General features: G+C 36.2%; 3 protein-coding genes across 3 annotated transcripts; 2 read left to right on the forward strand and 1 right to left on the reverse strand.

Moving 5' to 3' along the window:
• The first annotated feature begins 1,921 nt into the window (after positions 1-1,921).
• LOC112454095 (BET1 homolog) lies at positions 1,922-3,231 on the forward strand. The gene is made up of 5 exons (XM_025015313.1): positions 1,922-2,049; positions 2,159-2,233; positions 2,309-2,434; positions 2,552-2,718; positions 2,809-3,231. The coding sequence occupies exons 3-5, from the start codon at positions 2,416-2,418 to the stop codon at positions 2,962-2,964; spliced, it is 342 nt and encodes a 113-aa protein (XP_024871081.1). The 5' UTR covers positions 1,922-2,049; positions 2,159-2,233; positions 2,309-2,415; the 3' UTR covers positions 2,965-3,231.
• Positions 3,232-3,450: 219 nt separating this feature from the next.
• Positions 3,451-5,222, forward strand: LOC112454112 (probable ribosome production factor 1). The gene is made up of 3 exons (XM_025015334.1): positions 3,451-4,156; positions 4,437-4,701; positions 4,967-5,222. Exons 1-3 carry the CDS (start codon positions 3,580-3,582, stop codon positions 5,142-5,144), a joined length of 1,020 nt encoding a protein of 339 aa, XP_024871102.1. The 5' UTR covers positions 3,451-3,579; the 3' UTR covers positions 5,145-5,222.
• On the reverse strand, positions 5,203-7,346 carry LOC112454105 (THUMP domain-containing protein 3-like). The gene is made up of 7 exons (XM_025015322.1): positions 7,194-7,346; positions 6,999-7,111; positions 6,384-6,909; positions 6,094-6,272; positions 5,849-6,028; positions 5,607-5,741; positions 5,203-5,494 (listed from the first exon to the last, which is right to left on the reverse strand). Exons 1-7 carry the CDS (start codon positions 7,279-7,281, stop codon positions 5,288-5,290), a joined length of 1,428 nt encoding a protein of 475 aa, XP_024871090.1. The 5' UTR covers positions 7,282-7,346; the 3' UTR covers positions 5,203-5,287.
• Between the last annotated feature and the right edge of the window lie 18,141 nt (positions 7,347-25,487).

Here is a 25,487-nt window from a genome sequence, read left to right on the forward strand (position 1 = left end):
GGTTCCAAGCCGACGACGCCCACTGGACCGTCTCCATCGGCTCCAGTTAGTCCAGCGCCATCGCGACGTATTCATTCGTCCAGCGTTTCTCTGAACACGTCAAAATATTCCAAATAATTCCGATAGTAGATTCTTTGTACGATTTTCTTATAGATTCATCCATCATGATTTTTCTCTTCAGACATTATTTCAAACGTAATAGTAATTGGCAAACGAGTCACAGTATAACTGAAACTTTATATTTATACGATCATTTTTATTCTTCTATAAGTTATCCTTATATTTATGATGTATATTCTTATATTCATCATATGACGATACGTTGAAGACCTCTTGCCTAACGATCGATTCGTTTCGATAGAACTGTATTGTATAATTTAAGAAGTCAAGAACGATGCTCAACACTGTATATATCTATTCAGGGTAACGTTGGAAAAATCTTGTAGTTTAGTTTATAGCGATAATCTTTAGAAATAGTCCATCGTAGGTGCTGTCAGACATTTTGACGAATCTTTCATAAATTCTCTGTAAATTTTATACGACTATAATTGTAGCACATTGTCTGAGGATACAATTTTTCTCTTAGGCGGGGTGCGGAAGTACAAAATGTTTAATATCCATGACGATACAATCCACAGCAAAGAATCGGTCGATTTTTTGTGTTTCTTTTTGAGTCTGTGGCATTGAACATTCCAAAAGAAAATGATCGTCAATCCGAATTTCTTACGGTAGAAATTTATACAATATTTCCCAAATTTCAGGCCTAATCTCAAATTAGGGATCAAATCATCAATATCGTGTGTATATATATATATATTGTATATGTATAATATACACACGATATATTATATATACAAGTACACCGATATGCGTAGAGAAACATTACGTAGCGATATATGTAATGAATGTATATGTTATAACAGTGTGAGATTTTTACGATTCAATGATTTACAGCGTTTTCACGCGCGAGCGACATCAAACGTACTTATCACTGTTTTACGTTAAGATAGAGAGATATTAGATAATGAAAATTATATAAAAAACAGTATATCTAGTTGTGAAACGCGCGATCGTCGAAAGATTTACGAATGCAAAAATTATATGTTTTTGGACTTAATTGTTAACGATTTTCATATCGAGAATTATACGCGATCATATCGAGTTGTTAATATACGTTTATTTAACGAATCGTCAACACGAGCATTAAAAATCGCGTTCCATTTACGTAAAGGAAAAATAAATACGTTGAGCGTTTTTCTTATAAGGTTGTGAATAGATAGAATTGTAATTAAATTATTTAAGTTCTAGGAAAGTCAGAGATCCAATAGTTTAATGTTAAGTGTTTCTCCGTTTTCGAGAGTAATTCTATGACGATTGTTGGCGTGAGACGTAATTGTCTGTATATCGAACGTGTAAGCAATGTATGAAACACATTGATACCGTAGAAATCTAGAAAGTAGAAAAGTACTCCTTATTGTTTGTGCCTTTACATTTAATATATAATACTATTAATAATATACTGAAATATGATTCTCCAAATGTCCCTTGTCCATAATCAATTTAATATTTTATAAGGAAAAAAATTTTTTTTTTAACAGAATAGAAATCTTAAAAGCGTATATTTATAAAATTAATAAAGACGATATATATCAAGATAAATCTTCCATCGAGAGATTATCAATTCTGAACTTCATGATCAATTATGAAATAAGTGTAGAGTATTGACGTTATCAATTGTCGATATAAAAATATTTCTTTGCCAACATATCTGAACAATTGATTTATAATTATAAGCTACGAAACGTCAGGATAATAATAAATCATAAAATTAATATTATAATATGAGCTAATCGTCAAAGTTTTAACAGCCACGTGAATTTCTATAAGGTGGTCGGTTTTTAATAATACTTGTCGATGACGTAGCTTTAATTTGCTCATCGTTCGTATCACTCGTAGCAGAGAAGTCATATTCACTATTACACGTCACTACAATCGTGACGTTGACATATATTTTCTATTTTCCGGCTATCTGTAGTTTCTATATAACTGGTATAAATTGCAAACTTTATATTAAAAAGCGTTGGACAGATTTTTTTGGATAAATTATACGAATGTCTTGTCTGTTTGAGGTTATACACTTATACATGAATATTTTCAGTTCGAGTGTCGTCGTTTAATACAGTTTGCTCGAGCGACATTTTTCCTGAAACAATTATTATTGCTGTTTAACTGGGTAAGTCTATTTTATCATAAGTATTATATTTATATAAGCATAAATAATTAAGTTGACCACAATGTATTTTTTCAGATATAAAGACAGTTTGAAATATTTTTCAAGTTTCTAAAGGTGTTTCGTAGGATAATAATTTTCTTCCGCATCTGTTTATCAACTAAGCTATCAAGATTACTAACAAAATGCGACGTTCTCATTCAGGTAAGTTGACATCTGTTAGCAAATGCGTTAATCGATTGTTATTTTATATAATGTACTTTTTTAAATGTACTATTACAATATAATATCTTACATATAATATAATTTCCTTATTTCCAGGGGGTTACGGCTATGAGCCATTACCAAGTACATCTACTCAAAATGTTATGGAAGACGAGAACGAAAGAATGACTGAAGAATTGCGGGATAAAATACATGCTTTGAAATCATTATCCATTGACATTGGCACCGAAGTAAAATATCAAGATAAAGTGCTCAGAGGCATGGTTAGTTGGTCAGCTTGTCTAAGATACGTTTACGCAATTTTTCATGTCACCTTAAACATAAGAAATAATATGAATTTATATATATTTTAGGATGATGACTTTGAAAGGACAAGTGGTTCCTTATCTGGTTCTGTTGCGCGTGTTTTGCGTTTAGCAAAGGCAGGCCATAATTATTACATCTTATATTTGTTCCTTTTTTCTGTAGCAGTATTTTTTGTGTTGTGGATAGTTTTGAAGTTCAAATGATTGTATATAAGATCTCTAGCTAAGGTGAAATGTATATAAACACGTAACTAGGCTAAAAGTAGATATTTTAAATCAGTTATTTAATTAGCTTAAGTCTTTTGCATCATTTCGTCGTACAGAAAACTTTACTCATTTTATAAAATAACTATATACGCATTATTTCGTTGTTCATATTAAAACAAAGTTGTTAAGAAAGATTTTAGCCAATAATAGCGAGAGGTGGCATATACGCTTGGAAGAAAGAAATAAATATTTTTTTATAAATACGTTGGTGCATTTAAGAAAGAAATTGAATTTATAAATAATAAAAGTAAAAAAAATGTATTTGTATTTTTTTATATCCTTTTTATTTTTCGTTGTAAATTCTAAATTTTTTTTTTGTCGATGATTAGTTTTTATCATGGAACTATATTACTAGATGATACGCCTCCTTTCTTTACACTGTAGTTTGATGTTGCCAACACTGCGTGCGTGTGTGTTCGTGGACTCGTAAACACGTGTTTTTAAATCTATAGGTTAGAAACGCACTAAACGCAGTGCACTCTCGAACGGTCGAACCTGGTCGAATCTCTTGAACGCTTACGATCTTAACAGAGAGCAACAGAGTTCTACAAGATGAAGATTAAAACATTGCGAAGAAATCTTCTGAGTCGACCCAAAGAGGAAAATGACGTGGCGGACGATCAACCGAGTACTTCGACAGATAAAACTTCGGAAGTTTTGCTGCCGTCTGACAGTAACTTCAATCACATCAAATGTAAGGCGGTGAGATACGAGAAATGTCAGCAATTGATGAAGGAACGAGCGAAGGCAAAGAAGCAGGCGAAGAAGGCGAGGATACAGGAGGGTGCTCCGAAACAGGTGCCTCATACTTTAGAGAGTCTGCGAGAGAAGGATGAGACTACGATAGTAGGTGATCTGGATGACGAGGCGAATGAGGAGCTCAAAGCTGAGTGTGAGCATGACGAATTCTCTGCCTATTATAAGCAGGAGTATGAGCCTAAAGTGCTCATTACGTACGCCGATAATCCAAACAGGAAAACGAGAATTTTTGGCAGAGAGCTCACGAGAATGATACCTAATTCTATTTCGCTGTATAGAAATCGTTCTGGCGTTAAGAAAATGGTCAAGAGTGCTATCGCCAGAAACTTCACTGACATAGTAATCGTTAATGAAGATCAATGCAAGCCAAGTATCCTTTTTTGTAAAATTAAAAATTTATACTGGATAAAATGTAACAGTTTTATTTGTAGTAATAACTAATATTATAAGTAACTAATATTTTATTTGCTGGCCAACATATTTTTTTAGCTAAATTAGCTGATAGGGAATTATTAGAAGTGCCAGAAATTTTTTAGGAAGCAACTCATTTAATGTCACTTAACAAACTTACATTTGCATTGTATAAGATACATTAAGCTAATTTAAGTTATTTTCATCTTGAAATAGTTTTCCTTAAATATAAATGTTAGATGGAATGTTGATCATTCATCTGCCTGATGGTCCTACTGCCCACTTCAAGCTCAGTAACGTCAAGTTGACAACGGACTTGAAGCGCAGCCATAAAGAGATCACAGAACACCGACCAGAAGTTATTCTCAATAACTTTACCACCCGCTTAGGTTTTACCATCGGCAGAATGCTGGGAGCATTGTTTCATTATCAGCCAGAATTTAAAGGAAGGAGAGCAGTGACATTTCACAATCAAAGAGATTACATATTTTTCAGGCATCATAGGTAATTGTGTAGCAATTTTAATTCTTACTATTCTTAGTGGATTCCAAATATTTTGGTGAAAGTTATATGACTGTACATAGGAGTATCTATTAAAATTAAAGAATTTATGAAGGTGTTGAAGTTATTGATTTATGTGTAGATTTTATTTTTTATATTTAATTTTATTAATCACAGACTTATGACATGACATTTTTAGAACTTATAACGAAGATTAACAATAATACAAACTATATATAATCTAAATCGAATATGAATTATTTTGCAGATATGAGTTTAATCTCAAGACTGGAAAACCGAGATTACGAGAATTAGGTCCACGATTCACTTTGAAATTAAGATCGCTGCAGCATGGAACATTCGACAGTAAATATGGTGATTACGAGTGGATTATACAAGGTCGCAGACACGATATGGAAACAAGCAGAAGAAAGTTCTTTTTGTGAATTCTATATATTGGAGTTTATTAGGAGGGAAATAATTTGTTGAAATAAAATTAATCTGATTACATACCAAACATGTAAATAAACTTTATTAATTTCCTCGTACAAAAATATGAATTTATATCACACTTATGAAAACAGAACATCTAATTGGTCAAAGACTTTTCAGTCGATCGAGATGAGTCTTTATCGTATTTATCTTTCGGATAACTATATTGCTTGGCCATCCGCGGTTTGAAACAATCGCGAGATATTTGAGTGCGGTTTAGAACATAAACTGCAGCTGGAAGGCCTCCTATGTTTACACCAATTATTTTAGTCACCCAGAATAAATCGCCAGCTGCCATCAAAGCCTAAAATAAATAACAGAATTTGTCTTCGAATCGCAGTAAAATATTTTACCTTAATTAATTATTTTTTTAATGAATATTTTAACTCTCGCACATAATTATAATAAAAACTTACGTCTTTAAAGTTATATCTGTCATATGTGAGTAGAACTATTCGTCCGTTTGATTTTACTGTTCGACCAAGTTCTAGCAAAAATTGCTTATAAAAAATCTTATTGTATGACTTATTTCCACTTCTTTTACCAAACGGCTGTAAATTGTCAAGGAAATAATTATTCCTTATAAAAAGGATATAAAAATATTTAAAAGTTGACTATAAAAATGGAACAAAGTTTTTTGAAAAATTAATTTCTATACCATATCAGTAACGATAATATCGACAAGAGAATCTTTGAATGGCAATTTAGAAGCGGTCCATTGTACGAGATCTATTTTATATCCAACTGTTGAAGCATCCATATTCGACTTTGTTCTATCCACAGCTCTAGAATCATTATCGCCGCATAAGACGTACGAGTGTGGATAAGCTAGTGTTGCCTGAAATTTGTGTATGAATAGAAATCTATCAAACTATTAATTTTATCATCGTAAATATGCAATACCTCTATAGGAATAGAACCTCCTCCACACATAGGATCTACTATTATATCTCCTGGCTTAGGATTTGCTAATTTTAGCAAATTGTAACATATAGTTGATCTAAGAGTAGTTGGCCCAAAATTTATTATGTTTCTGTTATGCATAGATTTGTGTGTTACGCGAAAATGCGTTGTTAGCTGATCTGAAACATTTTGAAATAATTAATATTTAACTTATCATTATTAATACACAGTTAATCGATTCTTGGAGATATCATAAAACTTAATATGCATTTCTTGTTAAAATTTTTTACCATTTATCAATTTGCAGACAACTTCTAGATGATACATGGATAAGTCCACTATCCAATGAAATTTATCCTGCAACACTTCTCCAATAACTGTAGCGACATCCTTAGATTCAACCGCATGTTTGCCATTTCTCTCACACGTTACTCTGTATTTAAGTACATCACTTTCGTCAGATTTTGAAGGATCTTGTCCCCTTTTTTTTCCTTTCTCTTCTTTCATCTCCGATACGTTCCAATCGAGGGGATCTTTTTCCTCTTTTTCTTTGTTACGCATCTCCAACAGCTTTGCTCTGGCTACAAGATCGTGCTCTTTAGCCACAACGTATTCTTCGATCGTTGGATAAAGTTTTCCTTTGAAATTTGTTATGCATTTCCATGCTTCGAGAGTCTTCTTCCATCTATTAGCTGAGTTTGAGAACATGTCTAAATTTCTTATATACCGTAAGTCTGCTTCTTTGTCATTGGTAAGTGATAAGCTTCCATCATCAGCTACTATGAATACATGGTCTATCGATCTCATTTGTTGAACCTACAATATTTATGGCACAATGTAACATAAACATGGTGATTTTTGCGACCATATTAAAAAAAAATAATCTGAATTGCGTGGAAGAGTACTTTTGGAAACTGGTCCCGATCAATATTAAAATAAAATCTTCCCCGTTGTTTGACCACCCGAACATCTTTGTTGAATATCTCCCTGCATTCGTCGATCGCTTCCCATTCGAAACCTGCGTCATCGTTGTTGTAGGTTATGTTTGAGAAACACGTGGATTTCTCTTTATTTTACGGACTTAACAAATAATTTCGTACCTGTATCCACAGTGACTCCGAGTGTAAAAATATTGTCGTTATCAACTGACTCTGAAAAGAGTTCGCTCACAGATTCGCAGACACTCATCGCTGAAATTCTCTAGTTAGCCCTCGAGAAAAATACGTACCTACCGTACATCTACCTGAGAGCTGAGACTGCCTGAAACAATTGAAACTGGCTGAGTCGCACACATGATAAACGTTGCGCATGACTTGATTTTAAAATATTTATACGTGTTAAAATTTACGTGTTTATCGAAGAGAGTTGTTAGAAAAGTTAAGGAAAAATTGAAACTTTAATTAATTTGATCTTTTGATCCTGTATTTATGTTTTCATATTTGTAGACGGAATGATTTTTATAATCATAAAAAATTAGCTTTATTGATATTCTAAAGTATCGATCAAAATTTTATATATTTTAATAAATGTTTTTTTTTAATTACTTATTTATGTTACTAATATAAGATAATATTCGAACGAATAATATATATTTTTGGATATAATAGAATTTTATGAATTCTATCAAGCTTAATTTCAATTTTTATTCGAATTTTGTTCCTATTTTCTATTAATTCCTAATTTCTTGTGCGAAATTATGAGGAATAATCAAATTAAATTAAAATTATTAGAGTCGATAGAAATAGCAGCGCTAAGGTGAACGACACAAAATGCCTTTTTGCAATAAACAGGTATCATAATGATGGGTCATCCACCTAGAGACAGACACGTCTCTTTTAATGACAGTTATATCAATAAGTATTTTTGGTACATACGTGCAGTTGCATAAACTTGCACGTTGCGGCGAACATTATAAATGGACCTGCATCGGATATGCAGACGACGTTATACCTTTTCGCGCTGTCAACTAACGTGACCGCGTCCGGCAGGGCCGAGAGCGCTTTCCCGTGTTTTAATCTATTTCATTAATTAACGAAATTTACTCCGACACTCGCGACCGGGACGTATTCCGCCTCTGCGACGACAGACAATAAAATCGATGCTATTTTATAATGCCGATAGAAGATGTACCGTCGCATGCCACTAATTGTTAAGCGCAAATCGAACGCGCTATTGTTAGCCCGCGCAAGCATAATTTTGCGATTAATTAAAAATTTATCTGACGCAGAACGTTGGCCAAAACTGAAATATATACGGATAACATTCAGCAAATCTTTTTTTTATCTTCTTTTACGCTTTAGTTCACCTGTCGAGTTGCAAAAATATTTGAATTATTTGAATCACTCACGTTAATTTATCTCTTTCTCTCTCTTGGATAATATATTTTTATTATCATCCCGCCAATTAATAGACTAATATGGATATACAAGCAATGATGAAATACTTCATGATACGAATTAAATTTGTTATTTTTATCGCCGAGAGAGATACATAATATTCGAAATTTGAGAAGCAGCAATTTTTAATAATAATTCCACGTAAATTAGCGTAAATTAGTGTTATGTAAAATAATTTTTTATGGAATGCTAGTGACGCGCATCCTCCATTTATCGCGCTGTTGTTATTTAGAGGCGGATAACTATATTCGGAGCGGATTCTTTTTTTCCCGATCGACAAACGTTCGCGATCTTTATGTAGCTCGGCTCATTCAAGGTTCAGGCTTGCAGCGCGAGCGGTTCAATAACCCTTTACCGTGGCGCATGAATATTCAGCGAAAGCGCATTGGGCGTCCATCGTAAGTGCCAATTTCAACTTTGTGAGCGCATCATCTCTATGACTGAAATCCAGTTCCTCCGCCTCGCGAGAGTCGCGAGACCGGACCAGACCCCGGTCACCCCGGACCGGACCGGACGGCTGGACGTTCGCGACGTGAAGGCTCATATTTCAGTCGGTCATCGTAAGGCACCAAATGTCAAACGCACAGACAGACAGACCGCGAAGGGAGATACGCGAGGCGTCGTGCAGCCGGCTATAAATCAGCTCCGCCAATTCTCGGTTTCCCGATTTTTCCTCTCACGTTTCCTCGTGTATCTCCAAACAGTCCAAACAATACAAACGATAGAAATAACGATACAAGACTTGCCTTATTTCAGCAGAATACAGCACGGAAGATTTTATCTTTCTACGCGCAGTCTTTCTATGCGCTTTTAATACATAATGTCACGATTACGTTAAGTCCCAAAGTAGTTATCGTGCTAATTTAATATTATTAATTGTAAGACAGGCGATTCTGTAATGAACGTGACGGATTCAACGTCGAGTCATCTCACATTACGTCGTACGAGTGATTCGCGGAGTACCGAATGTTATCTATCTTGCATGCTAATTTGCATTAGCCCGACGTATATCATCTTGGACAAATATATCTAATATAGTTATGCACCCTTAAGTAAGAATAATCGACGAACCTAAGGTCGTTCCACGTGTGAATCTTCAGCGGATTTGAATAATAGAACGTCATTCGATCAATAAGAAATTAATATTCAGCGAAGCGTAGTAGTAGACCTCATGAATATAACACGAGGCACTTATTTTAAAAATCGCTTTCGAAACCGTATGAATTTCAATGAAAACTCGATAAAATTTTTGATATTGAAACTTCATAGAGAGAGAACGTAGTTTAATGACACAATACAAATAATTTTCTATTTTTAATTAATTGAATTATGTATTATATATTAAAGTAACAAGTTAACAATGCGCACTACGTAAGTTTATTAATTGTCACAATCATTAATTGATACGCGATAAATACCTGCACTAATATTTTAACGGCAATAACAATCGATAACTACTATCGAAATAAATAAGAAATCGGCGCATCTCTTTGTCTTCTTCGTCCCTTTACGTCCTCAACATCTTCGAAGCAGATAGTGGGCGCGCGAACTGGGACACGTGGAAATAAATACGTAATTCCCTGATATTCATAGACGATCGATCGGTATCCTGAAATTAGACTCATCATCGCCAATGGCGAATGGTGGCGAAAGAGAAAAAGAGAAAGAGAGAGCAAGAAACGGTGAAAATCTATCGCAGCGACGGATTCTGCATCTTCTTCGACTCTCCCGGGTCACGTCGGGTCGAAAGTTCGCCAGGGCACGGCCCCCCTATACATAGAAGCAACCAAGCTGCTCCTCCTGCTGCCGCCGCTGCCGATGCTGCTGATGCTGCTGATGCTGCTGATGCTGATGCTGATGCTGCTGCTGCTGTTGTTGCTGCTGCTTCTACTGCTGCTGGCTGCTGCCGCTGCTCCTCTTTCTCTTTCGCTCTTTCTCTCCGCGCCGCGTGGCATCCCGTGGGCTGACAGGTGAAGTCGGGCACCTGAAATATTCATCGGACGCTGGGTTGAACGAGGCGCGACCGAATGTCAATCTGTCAACCTGCTTCCAGCTTGCTATGTATCCGCGAATCCTGCATTCTCGTGTGTGTGCATTCGGGTACGAGGCGCGCGTGTATACTCGATTATTCGCGACACACACACATACACGTATACCGACACACAGATGCGTCTCCTCCCGTTTTGGTTATATTGGCAATTATATGAAAAGATGAGATCGATTCAGCGACGAATGCAGATTTCACATTCGCGAACGTGCCTGACGGCCGCGAGTCGCGATATGCATATCGTTTTTACGCTTTATCTGCCTCGTCGTTATCTGAGAGATGACAATCGTAGTGTCAACGAACTTTCTTATACTTATTGCACCGCTAATATTTAATTAAGTATTTATAGCAAATATGCAATCTAGTATGTTTATTGTATATATTTTTGCCATTGCATGCTCTTTAAGAAATTTGCTGGACATAAAAATTTTCAAGTTGCAATTTTTAATTGCATTTTTATCGGAGATTTCTTTTAACTGAAAATTTAAACATTTGCTTTAAATAAAAAATAATTTAAAAAAAGATATGATTTAATCTGTCTACCAAATCCTGGCAGCAAAATAAATATAGAAAATTGTTATAATAAAAATTGGACAGTAGACGTGCATAATAAGCACATCTCTACTTAATGAAATTATTTATATCTCGTCTCTCAAATGTCATCGTAATCTTGATAGTTATTTTATTATTTAACCTTTTATATGATATATAATGACACTTTCAATTGTTATTATGGCAATTTTGTTCAATAATATATTTATATAAAAGATAAAGCTCTTCAGATACATGATCGATATCCCACCTTCAATCTCCATAAGCTATACGATCGCAAATGCATTATGCACACTTACGCACATGTTAATGCATGTAATGTATATAGATCTCTCATTCGTCGGTTTCCCGCGTTTTCAGTCGTACAGCGGAAGATAGGGGGTAAAAGACCGGTGAATTAAGCCGACACTTTGAGGGGCTTTTAAAATTTAAATAATGCATTGTTACCGGACCCGTCGTTCGCCTCTTCCCGCCGCCAGTTATCCCATCTCGAACGATGCTCGGACTGCGTTCCTGGCTGTCGACCCTCGTTTCGCCGACTTTTTGGCACTTCTCGGTAAAGCACTGTCGGTACCGACATCGACGTGCATCAGAAATTGTGTAATTTTCACAGAGAAAATGCGAAACAAGCGGAAGAAACTTTGCAGCCAACCAATCTGACATAAGCTGATGCATCCTTCGGAATTAATTTTTCGTGATCTCCGACATCAAGACAAATTGGATACAATAATTTGTGGTAGTATTATCTTGAATGTATTTTCTGTTTTACAAATTGTATAAAAGTTTATGTACGTGAAAGAGAAGTTAAGAATTATTTGATAAATCGCGTATTATATATGTTAATATATTCATAAATGTTATAATAACAATTTTATATCTATTAATGTAAAAATTCTGTGATTATTGTTAATAGACAAAATAAACTAATTGAAATAAAAATAAAATCTCATAGCAGAGATATTTCGGTAATGTATGTTATGCATGTTCGAGATTCGATTTTAGGAGATATTTATTGAAGGACTTTTTTAAATAGCAAATGGAAAATTTATCGGTATGGATAAATGTAATCATAAGCGATAAAACATGGATTTACCAAATAAAATCTCGCATTTATTTTTTGAAAGCAAGTTTAATAATACATATATATATACACATCTGGCTAAATTTGCATATTTAAATACAATAATAGATATTTAAAAAAATTATAATAGAGAAAAACATAATTAAAAATAATGCTATCTTAGTACTACATTAATAAAATAAAAATTTTAATCAATAACGTAACAGGTAATATATTACATACATTATATAATATTTTTACTTTTATTGTTACGCTAGATTTTACATTATCAGTGAAAAGTGAAATAAATCTGCTAAAACATTTGTATTTAGAGTAATATTTATAATCTCAAGAGTTAGATATGTGTAGTATTGAAACTGCATTCGCGCAGTTTCCACAGCCCATTAAAATCTACGGGAACAATACCCTTTCATGGCTCCCCTTGGATTAAATTTTTAACTAATTTCGTAACCAGCATTCACTGCCTGTTTTCCGTCTATCAAAGTTATAATTAAAATACCGTGTATTTTATTACAGATTCGTTTCATTCATTAATTTTCTGTACAAAAGCTCACGCTATTTCTATTTTCCGATACTGTTAAACATTTTATCAGAAATTACATTTCAACTACATCTATAATTTTCATTTGTAACAAAAATAATTTAGCAAATAAATGTATGTAATCTTCACGTTAATAATGTATTCCACTATTTAAACTTTAGACTAACGATTAAATCAAAAAATTTCTGTTAATGCAATATAGAATATTTATAAAAATTGCTTACAAAAGAAGTTATTATAGATCTTAATGTTAAGCATTGTACGAAAATTATATTCCTCTGTCTGATTATTTTCGATTTATTACATAAGATATCGCTCCTTTTTAATTTACCGTATAACATCTTGAAAATATAAAAATGAAAAATAAATATATTATAAAAATTAAGCGTTCGCTGAGTACGTCACGGATGAAGAAGCCTCCGCTTTAATTAATAGGCGTATCATTACTTGTCACACTGATCCCATTTATTATCAGAAGCAATCCATTTTCCATCGCTTAGCTTATTACCTGTTTCACTCGACGATCATAAGTGCCAGTTGCAATTATTTTCAATGTCTTTACGGAAATATTAGTCATACGTTGTATCCTATAATGCGCCGTAATAATTGTAATTAAAAGGGATCGTAACCATCTGGAATGGTGTACTTCCTCGCCGAGAAGTTCCCACGCTGCGATCCTTGATATGACGAGACTGATACACATGACTGAGCTTGAAGAAAAAGATATTATAAGAGATACTACTAATACGCAGCAATAAGTATTTTCGTGCATAAGTGTCGTCACTTTCGTAAATATGACATGTTACAAAAAGATTCTAACAATTGTCGAAAGATAATTACAATATATCTTATCTATATATATATATATAGATTAACTAATAAAAATAGATTAACACAATTCTAAGGTATCAACAAGTATATATCATATTTTATTTTTTAAAATATTGATTTGCAGCGCTTGTATTTGTAAAGATATAATACAAACACGCTAATAAACCTCTTAATTTTATAACACAAACACAAACATAAGTTAGATGTAAATACATGTAATTTTCTTTGAATAAAATTACAAATTTTTGCCACAATTCGGTGATACAATCAGTAGGTGACGATGATAATCAGCTCTTCCGTGATTATGATTATTGCCCGAAAGCCAATATCGTCAACAAGGCTTTCTGAGCAACAATCAAAAGCATAAAGAGCTTGGTCGAGGACATTTATAACGCAGCAAGGGGCGGCTGCAGCAAAGAACTCGCATGATCCTGTAATTAAAGCGCACTTTGATTAATGATCGCGATTACGTCAACTTTATTATCCATGACGCAGTATCTTTATTTCGAGACGAAGAGATTCGCAAACGGAATCAAAATTAACTTCAAAATACTCGCGTAAGTAGTACGTCGATTATAATGGGACTTTAAAATCAATCACGCGGCTATAAAAGATTTCACCGGTGGGATAAAAAAAGAACGGCAAGCAGAAACAAGCGCCAAATGAAGAGGAGAGAATCGGAAGTGGCGGGAATACCGCGCGCTCGTCAATCTTCGCGAGGAAATGATTGAGACGAATGGATGCGGATGGAAGGGCTAGCCGATCATAATTTTATTACATCGCACGTATCGGACGTCGAGATGAGGAGGAACTCCGGCAGCGATATCTTTTTTCCTCTCCTCCTCTCCTCTCATTCTCTCCTTCGCTACCGCAATCTCTCAGCCGGTCGAGAGGCAATATCGGTAACTACGTTTCACGTCCAATTTTAAATCGATGCTTCACGTGAAAAGTAAATCCCTTTCTACCGAACTTTTCCCCACAGATTTCCACTTACCTGATTTTTCACAATCTGGGGAAGAGCTTCTCGCTTCTCTTCCCAAAGCTGAAACGTAACTTTGCACCATTTAAAGATTTAAAAAATACAAGTGTATAAAGATATGAAATAAGTGAAAGCTTGATCTTTTTATCTTATCTCGGAAATAATTATAAGTGAGACTGCAAAATTACAAAATGTATTTTTTTTTTATAGAAATGATTTACCTCGTCAAGTATTGGTCATCGTACACGCTAAAATAAAATTAGAATAAAATCAACAGTATATAGTCTAGATATAGAAAATATTTGTAGTCTATACAATTCATCGTCAGAATCATGACTATTCGCGAGTCGCTTGAACTCGACGAACATTCTGTATGAGAGGTGCTGGCTTAGCAGAAAAGACAGCGAAGGCGGAGCAGAGAACGGGACATTAAGAGCGATGGAAAACTCGATACACAATTTATGTGTCGTGTCATTTGTACGCACTGAATTGTAATATACAATTCAATGTTTCTATACGATTCGGTAATGTCTGATCGGATAAACGCGTGGGCCTGACAACTATCGTTATACTCTGTAGTGGTATAATCTATTTGACGGCAGGTCGCAAACTGACTTTGGTAGATCGCGAGGCATAAGGTATCAGAAAAAAACGTCTGGTTAATGCTTTCCCGAACAATGACAAAAGCGTTCTCGTGTATCAATGAATTATTTTAACACTATACGATTCGAGAACCGTTATATGTCTGTTGTACGTTGCACGCGGCGCCATAAAGACGACATATATGTCGAATGCCTAGAGAGCATCAGTTTTCCACTAATTCGAAATTCTATCTCAATTACAGCTTTCGGATATTACGAGAACGCCCGCGCAATCTATGGAAACCGCAATATTAGCTCATTTGCGGTTTTCCGTTATTGAATACTCCCGCCAACATGCTTATGTATCTCTCATCGATACATAATCCCTATATTCTGCAACTCTAAAAATGAGCAAATTTAGACGTTCAAAAAATTTAACTTTTTTTATCCCCAATCCGTCAATAGAGATTTACGATATATCTATTTCTTATTTTCACAAAATTATATAGTTGTCTAATCTGCTTTAAATATTCTTAAATATAATATTGAGAATTAAAACATCTCTAGTAGACTACATAAGCATTTAAAAATTTCTAAAAAGTTCTTTACAAATATTCGTTTTTATCATAGTCAACTCTCGGAAGTTACATGAAGCGCATAATGGCAAAACATCGCGATTTTGCAGCGCGATCAAGGGTTCGACGAGGCTCAAGCGAGGAAGATTAAAATTTGTCGAAGGTGCAGTTTTTGTGATTATCAATGCATTTTTACGCGAAGCAACGCGAGGTGCCTGTATCAGCGATCTAGTACAATAATACGTTCCGTACTGGATAGTCAGTTTAGTTTCTGATTAACTAAGTCTCGGTAAATTTTCTACGAAAGAATTCAAAATATTATTTGCGTTTAAGTAGAAAAAATCAGTCGGCGATAAACTACGTTGGATGTGGAATGTAGATTAGACAATATTTTACGTGATTGCAGTAGCGCTATTATATTTGAATAAGACAGTTATTTGAGGAGAAATGCCGTCTTGCTGCGGGCGAATGTGCCGGTCATGTTTGCCCCAGAGCAATGCGCAACATGCAACAGGTATCTTACGGCTTTCTGCAATCCACCACTGTCAAAGTTCTCTACTTTCATCTTGTAATGGTTTTGAAAAACGGTCTCGAGTTCGTTTCCTTATCGCATAAGCATTCTATACATTCGCAACATGCCATTCCATTTAGCTTTATACCGCTTAGTATCTGAAAGCACTACACAATTTGCGTTTAAGTATACAATAATAATAAGATGCAAGCATGCGATTAAAATAAGTCCCGTTATCAATAAAATGCCTAGCGAGAATAACCAGCAAGCGAGAAACCAGACGAGTATATATTTTGTCAAAAATGAAACATTTTCATGCATAAAGAATATTATAATAATTAATTTTATTATACACTTACATATGTGAGAGAATAAAGAAATAATGTATGATAACATTAGGAAATTGTGAAAATTAAAAGTTTAAAGAAACAAAAGTATCAACATTATTAAATTTGAAAACTTAAGGAATGTCGATTATGTCAGGAATTAGCATAGAGAAATTAAATAGGTAGGATTATCATCTATTTAAAATATAGATAGGAATATTGTTTAAACAATAGACCGACAGAATAATCCAAAAATGAAGAATCTATCACTAATTTAATGTTAAGTAATGCAACGCGATTAAAGTTTCTCGAAGTCTGGTTTCTCTGGCGGATTGTAGACAGATGCGAGTTGTGAATACGGACCGAAGATTGAAGCGTCAGCACAGCCACGAGGGAGAGAGAGAAAGAGGAGCCTTGGGCGCAGGAGGGAACGCGCGGTTGAGAGCGAACGGCGATGTGTCAGTCAGCCACCGGCGCGGTTTACCTGGTAACAGAACTGGATCTCCTCCGCGCAGCACCTCGTGACCGGGAGCCGGAAGCGGAAGTGAGGGACTACGATCGCCGCCGAAGTCCGGGACTCGAATGACGTAACGCCGGACCGTCGCGGAAGGGTTGCAGGTGGAAAAGGGGTAGGGATCGACGGCGCTCGTTGCCTGGTGGGGGCAACAAGGGATTCTGCGCGATCGTCGACGCCGGCGTCGCGACGCCGCGCGATTTCCCCCCGTCGCGTCCCCCCGTCACCCGTCCCGCCATCCCGTTAAGTATACACATACCCCATCAGGTATTCCCGATCTCTTGTAATTTGACAATCGGCCGACGTCGGGTGCCACGTCAGTCAGCCAGTTAGTCAGTCAGCCGCTCGCGCGCGCTTTAATGCCGGGGTCGTCGCACTCCGGAGATCGGCGCGAAGCGCGCTGGCTGATTTATTTTATTAATTAGGCGACACACACACATACACACACATCGAGACCGCCGCCGACTCGTCGCAGGATCTCCTGCAAGGAAGCTAATTCCATTAGGCGAGATGCCGGCGCGCACTCCCGAGTTTTTTTTACCATTGTGACACTTCCGCGACGTAGGCACGGATGAAGATGTAATAGGGAAGTAAGTGACGTTTCATCGGATTTTCAGGTGGTTTTCATAAATAATGTTTTGTACATTTGTAAGTTTTTCTGTTATTCGCGGCTACGAGCGACATTGATGCGTATAACTGGATTTATGCAATATAGGAAAATAAAAGATCTTGACAGATCTCGATTTAAAACTAAAGATAGAGAAATTTTACGGTACTCCAGGTAAACTTTTTTAAACACTACAGAGAAATATATATAATCAAATCGTTTTGCGAAATGCCGAATTCAGTGACACTTTATCGGATTTCAAATTAGTGCCAAAAAACACATCGTATAATATAATAAAATATCTTCAACGTCGTAGCACAAAAAAGTGACGTCACAATCATGGAATGACATCTCTGTCAGTTTGAAAAATCTTATACTCTAAATATATCGATATATGATTTTTACCGACTTTTTTTATTGGTCTGCATATATACTCTCGCTTATAGATTTGTCTCAAAATCAGCCGATCTTTATTTTTACTCGTTACTTAAAATTCATAACTTCAACTGCGGTTAATGTTCGACAAGTCCTGACAAGGAACTCGTCTCGATACATGGCGCTTCTAATTTTGCAGCATCGCGCGCGAGCTTGAGTGCGATGTTATTGCGGAAGTGCCGCGCGCGCAGAAGTTTAATTCCTGCCATTGGCTCCGAGGCGAAATTGACTTTGACGAATGATAGTTGCCCGCCATGGGCTGTATCGAGAATGGTGTGACGTTAATGCGAAGTTGATGCTCGATAAGCCGATCTCTGTAGATATTTAATTTGCACGTTGTAAGCGAGCAGATCGCGCACGATTGCGCGCGAAGCGAGTCGGCGGAAGAATTAACTTTGTCAAATTAATTTCCTATTAGTTTTGTAATATCGCTGTGGGACGATGGTACGGTATTAATAAGCAAAACCATGGTGCTTTTTTTCAAACTCGTCACGGCAAATAAACGTCAAATAGCGCTTCTAGACGAAGATTGATTGCATCGACAAGTACCTCCTACTCATGGATTAGAGAGGCACGTTATCAAGTTATCGATGTAAACGCCGAGAACATTTTTCATAATACTTTCTCGTATCTCCTACACTTCGTATTTCATATTCTTCTTTGCAGCTGCAGTGGCATTGCAGTTGCATTTTGAAAATGTACCACATTTCGTAAGCCATGAATGCGCTGTCGTTGCTTATCGTCGTGCGCAATATACTCTCTCTCGTGCCATTCATTCCGTGAAAGAGTAAAAACTGATCTTCGCTTCGATAGAACGTGCATCTGCTTTCCTGCGGTTGTTATTACTCTCGACTTATTAACCTGCGCTGAATTAATAGCATTACGCATTCGTGAAATATTGCTAATTACGCCATATAAATATGAAACGCGTACATAAATAACTACCATCTGAGATAAGTATTATTAAGGATGAGATTTCTCTCTCAGTGAAACTCGACAAAGTATTACATTCTGATTTATCGCGTAAAAGCTTCGTGCAAGTATATAGAGTGTTTCGAAATAACAGTAATTCACGCAAGCACTGTTTAATAAAGATATATAATAATATATCCGACAAAACAAAATATGATATTGCTAACGCAAGAAATAAAATAAATTTTCAATTAAAATACTGACTGATATAGTAGATGAAGTATATTTGTCAGCAATTATTTGGAAAGCCATTGCTTTTCTGAAGCAACGTCTATTAAAAAATCAAAGAACATCGGTCAATGATGAGTTAAGAAAATGCAAATGATCAGATTACCAGTCGAAACGCTAATTGATACAAGCGGTTCTGTCGGCTCGTAATTATACCGGATTATTTCTCAAAAGCAGCAACAGAAACGTCGTAGAAGAAAATTGAATCTCATCGAGCCTTGCAATTTCTATTTCTCTCTTAGCTTCTTGGATGCCGCTCGCAGCTCGCAGCATGCATACGTCGTTGAAATGTATTTTTCAAGTCTCGATCGCGCTTGCACTCGGACCGAAGACGCGGACATCGCGCTCGATGTCGCTCGATGTCATTTGATCGAATGAAATTTTCACGTTGGCTCGTCTCCGACATTGAGGAGGGAAAAACTGCATTCGCGCGAACACGGTGGAGACGTGTAGCAGATACGCGATATCCTCGGCGCCGGATACTAATTCGCTTTCGTTAATTAGCGCCCGCTCGAAAACGGAAGACGCGGCTACATTATGCAGGATCTTCGAATTCGCGATCGCGTCGCGAGTCGGATTAAGCGCGTTACGCGAAGCGGCGCGTTAAACATTCAACGTTGCTCGATCGATCTGGACGGCAAAGCGCGGCAACGAGGATTATAAATAGGAAAGAACACCGTTGCATATAATGTTGAGATCTCGAGAATTTAATTAAGACGCTTTTGTAACGTGCTCTACTTCGTAAAAGCGGTATCTCGATCGTTCTTCTCGAGAAGAAATTTCCAATACGCGGGAATTGCAGCGTAATTGTAAATTATATTCTACTTTTTTACATGCAATTTTTTTCGGACTGCATCTTAATATATATTTTATAGTTTTCAACTTGCAGACCAGGTTTCAAGATATGAAAATCCAGCATATTATACCACGATTAGTTTATAATAGGTTATGATAGGTTTCAAATATGGACTGACATTAATAAGGACTTAATACTCCTTTCCTAAGTCTCTTTTATCTCCTAAGTTCACAAGATATCACGTTCGCATTAAATGTCACGCATTAGATTGTATTCTTTACACTGTGAATACTCAATTGCGAATCTCCCCGAGATGTAGCTAAAGTTCAACGATCTCTTGGATCCCTATTATCCGCAGAAGATTAGATACCGAAGTACAGGATATACTGTTATTGTAACCAGCTCGAGAAAGGTGGTTAACTCCAACACAATCAGAAAACAATCACGCTACACGAATTTTGTGAAATAAAAGTCATACAATAAAAAAAATGATATTACGTTATAATTTCTTCATTGCCAATTATATAATTAAATGATTATTTATATTTTATAACACCGATAAAAAGAAATTTTTTCTCAAAATTATCTTGATCTTCTCATAATTATCTATTCAGAGAAATAATCTTATATTAATTGTTAATTTGTAACTTCAGCAAGAGATTTCACGCGAAAGATCTACCGAGAATCATTACTCATAGAAAACGCTTTATAAGATATATCATCGCTGCAGCTGTATGCAGAAACTATCCGTGCATCGCGTCATTCTGCCGAGCAACAGCCACCTGCGCATCAACATGCATCGTCGAGGATTATAAATCTAAACGCTGCATCGCGCGCCGGCCGCATAGATCGGGAGATCTCTCGGAACGTGTTAGAAAAAATCGGAAACGCGACCGCGGAATATCATCGTGCTATTGTACTGCCTTCTAAGCGTCGCATTCCACAGTTGCAGCAGCAACCGAACGCATCCGAACCCATGATCTCGCCGAGCTCGCAACACGGTGCTGGAGCTGGAGATTTATCTCCGTTTCGACGAAGCACCGTCATATCCTCGTTACTTTCTACGAAAGCATAAAAGTCCGGTTGGAATTGTTTATTAGCGCGCTATTGTTCTCCAAATAGTCGTCCGCTCTTGCAACCGGCTCGCTGCAACCAGGTGCATTGCCCTTCCTGCCGTCGTCGTCGATGATTACTCAACAACCGGGTCCAGGATCGCCGCGCGATCTACAAAGGGCGCGCATCGAAGGCTCGATCGCGATCCAAGGTCACATGAGAAAGAACCGTGAGTAATCTAACCAGCGCGTGGTCAATGACACGTTATGCAACGCAGCCGTAATGACGCCGCCGACGTCGAATCGCTTCGTCTCGACGATTCGTCCTCTTCCTTGTTTCTCGCGAGGATGTATTCGCCCCCGCGAAACACGAAGTATTACATGAAAATGCTGGGTTCTTGACATCGACCGGAAACTCTTTATAATATGAAATGTACCATAATATGCAAGAATAGAATCGTTTTAAGACGATAGTGAAATATATATTAAATATATATTTATATCTCTTTTCGAAAATTGAATTGTGTATTTTATTCGTATTTCCCTACTCTCTAAATCTGAATCAGTGAATAGTCACTAATTCAGATTTAGAGAGTAGTTTTTTAATATAATTACAATATATAATATTATAGAAATAATTATAGAAGATCAAAAATTCTTATCAATTCAAAATACATTTGTTAATAACACAATAAAAATTATTTTTTTCCATAGTATATATCGCGTTAATTAAAATAATTCGGAAAGTAAGCAGTCGAAAAAAGAAGCAAATACGAATCACACGGGAAAATGTTTGTACTTCGAAAGATAAGACTGGGGATACAATGAGAAAAAACTACCCTGCTTTTTCAGACGCGCACTCCCGTGTGTATGGTGCTTTTAGATTTGTCCCCGCGATGAGACACGAGTTTTTTACCCTCGAAAATCCAGCGTATCGACTAGCAACGGTGCTGAGAATTCCGCACGTGCTCCGCTCTACACTCGAGGAGGAGAGTCCTCGACAGAGACGAACGGGAGAAAATGAGAGGAGAAAAGACGCGAGGAAAAAAGTGAAATGGTAACATTCGCGACATGCCCGAGGTGAATTTATTTTATGGATAGCATCGACTGTGTGTGTGGGAAGATTGATCAAACTGCAATAAAACTTTCGACAAATTTGTCGTACGAATGAGTTCAATATCGTGGAAAATTTCTAGTATTGTTCCTTGAGTATTAATATAATATCCGATTACGAGCTTCGTAAAAAGAAAATACAATTTAATCTCTCATATTATCTGCTTTATACGAGAAGAATTATAAATTTTGCTATCTGATGTCTCTGACAATGTGCTTCATACTTTATGAATATACGTTATATTAATACTTGCAAGACCCATTAACATAATTAATATAGATATATATTTTATTTAAATTCAAGTAAGATTTCACACAATTCTGAAATATTCAGTGCCAGATTGTCATGTTTTATGTCAAATTTATATATTAATAGAAGTCAAAAGTACTAATTGAGTGTCACACACATACACGCTTTCTCTGAATATATGTTCATATTTTTCTAAAAACATATTGCAAGACATTCATACCTATCACGAATACCTATACGTGTTACACTACTTAACGCGCATTGACAAATTTACCACTACTATACCATTATTATCATCATTATTTAGATTCGCTTAGTATCTCCGAATTCGCGGTCGTTCAAAGCGATGTGTCTTTCTCGTCGTTTGAGAGAAATGTGACTTTAATCGCGCCACGGTTAAATATAATGTTTTATTCCATCAGCAAGTGGACGCGGCCGCGGCGGTGAATAGGCGACGACTGACAGTGACAGATTTGCTCCCGGTTCTAAGCAGCTTAGAGCTCTCGGTTCCGTACAGTTCCATCCTTATCGAGTGCCCTTAATTGCTAACATTGGTGTTCCTATGCCAGTAGCGAATAAGCGGAGGCAGCAAGCGCGTTTGAACTTGAAACTGTACGACCCTGAGACGCAAATCATGCTCGCCTCGAAGAAGCCTTAAGCAGCTGTTACATCTCGCTTGTATAGCGTGATTCAATTTGCGTCATTTCGCCATTGAGTAGTGACGTAATGAAATAAAAGTAAATAAGATGAAATATTTCGTGCGCACAGCAGGCTAGCGCATACCAAGCGAAGGATAAGTTTTAGAATGAGAGATATACAGTATAAATAAAAACTATTATAGAATTATTGTCTCAAAATTAACAATAAAAAAAACTGCTGTTATTTTAAGCCAATATAATATTTTCGAATAGTTATTGAAAAATTTGAAGTCAAAATGTGGGCAGATAAAAATTTTACATTCGTTAAAAACATGGAAGCATACCGCGATCGCGAATATTCATTTTGTGTCGAAACCGTTACAATGCGTGTTCCTATATCCGACAAGAAAAGTAAGTTTTCAAATCGATGCGTACATACATCGAGAAAAATGTACAAACACGCATAACTAAAAAAAAAAGCTACGTACACCCTGAGCAACTTCACCTGATGCTGTTTGCGCAGCTGTAACGTTTCGAGTACCTTTCATCGTTTGAAACTCTTCAAACAACTCCGACCTTTTCTATTAATAAAAGCGCTGTGGTTACTCTCGTACATCAAACGCACCGGATATATAAATACACTGTAGATACCGATTTATCCTCGCGTAATCAAGAAATCGACATTTTATCGCGTTTTTCTGAATATATTAAACAAAGATTTAAAAAATTAAAATAAAAGATTATATTTTGATATAAAACTATATTAGCGGTATTACTAAATAATAAGATACTTTTAGCATGTATTTTACAGCGTAAATAATTTTTATCCCATGTGATAGTAGCTTTATTTCAGTAAATTTTCGCGGTGGAATTTATAGCGCAGGTACATCGCGCAAAACTTCATTTAACTTTCTTTAATTGGTCATCATCTTACTTCTTCGAGCAGCGAGAAGTTGGATCATTAACGCAGAAACGAAAGCAAACCGGGCGTATGGTAAAAAGATATGGTAAGAAAATTTTGTGTGCATATCAGTAATTCGAGAAGCTGCGCTGTATAATCTACAGCGATCGATAACTGGTAATTTGTTGCACTGCGGTGCACGATATAAATCATGAGATTAAAGCAAATTGGGTAATTTATACATCGAACGCTTTAATTTAATCTCCCAAGGCATCGAAGCGGCATTCGAAAATATTAAATCATTAAGTGATGCGAAAATGTCTGAGATAAGGTAAATGAGGGCAGATTTGCATCTCTATCAAGATATTAATTTCCATAAATCCTACAAGGTGATACAATATTTTTAGCGCTTCATTCTGCATATTTTTAACTTTTGATGCCGAAATATTGCAACTAAAAGAAAAATAATATTTAAATAAACTTATTACGGGAATTAAAAATTTAATACTTATTACAATTAATATTATAATAATGTAAAATTATTCAGTAATTATTTACCAAGTAATTCGACATATTTCGGCATTCTCTCGGAAAGCTACGTATTAAGAGATAACAGCCATCTTTCATTCCACTGAAAATCGGAGCGAGTCATGTAATTTCCCGGTCATCGCAGTTGAAAACTTTCTTCTGATCATACTTCCGCGGTGCAGCGAGAAAAGTTGCGTCGTTAACGGAGGCAGGAAAACCGACGGTGGGATAAAAAGAGGCCCCGTAGGGCCCACCAGGACCGTGAAGCATTAAAGCGCTATTACAAGGTAGTGCGCGCTCGCTCGCGCGAGAAAGAGAGGCAGAAAGAGAGACGCGCTACGCTTATACACGGTGATGCGGCAGAAAACGAGAGAGGACGGGTTCTATTATCCTTGAGAAAAAATCTTCGCCTGCGCGCGGATACCTCTTCTCTTTCGCTAGAAGATGCCTGAATTGGATTCGAGGAGAAGATCCGCAAGGAGCAGCGCTGCAAGAAATCGAACGTCGCGATCGTGAGACTCGCGGCGCGGCGCAGGAAGTGAACTGAAACAATTCGTCGATACCGCGATAAAAACTCGCGAGTCTATAGTGAATAATTACTTGTTCGTACGTGTATGAAGCGTTTATAAAAAATCGCGTTGATATTAGATTAATTTGTAGATTTTGTACGACACTCATTAGCCAACACATACACACAATGAAGTTTCTAATATACTTGCTTATAAATATAAAAGTTTGGTGGATATATCTCTATATCAAATTAATGAGATTATCCTTTAACACTTTTTAATTTTCAATTGTTGGCAGCAATTAAACCAAATAAAAATAAAAATTCTATTAAATTTATCTGAAATTACATAAGAAATTATACAATCTTCCTCACTCTAATTTTTCTCTAAAATCTACTGATCTTCAATCTTCAATAAAATATTACAGTTTT

The sequence above is a fragment of the Temnothorax curvispinosus genome, unplaced genomic scaffold (genome assembly GCF_003070985.1).
Source record: "Temnothorax curvispinosus isolate PA1 unplaced genomic scaffold, ASM307098v1 QBEX01000416.1, whole genome shotgun sequence".
Classification (NCBI taxonomy): Eukaryota; Metazoa; Arthropoda; class Insecta; order Hymenoptera; family Formicidae; genus Temnothorax; species Temnothorax curvispinosus.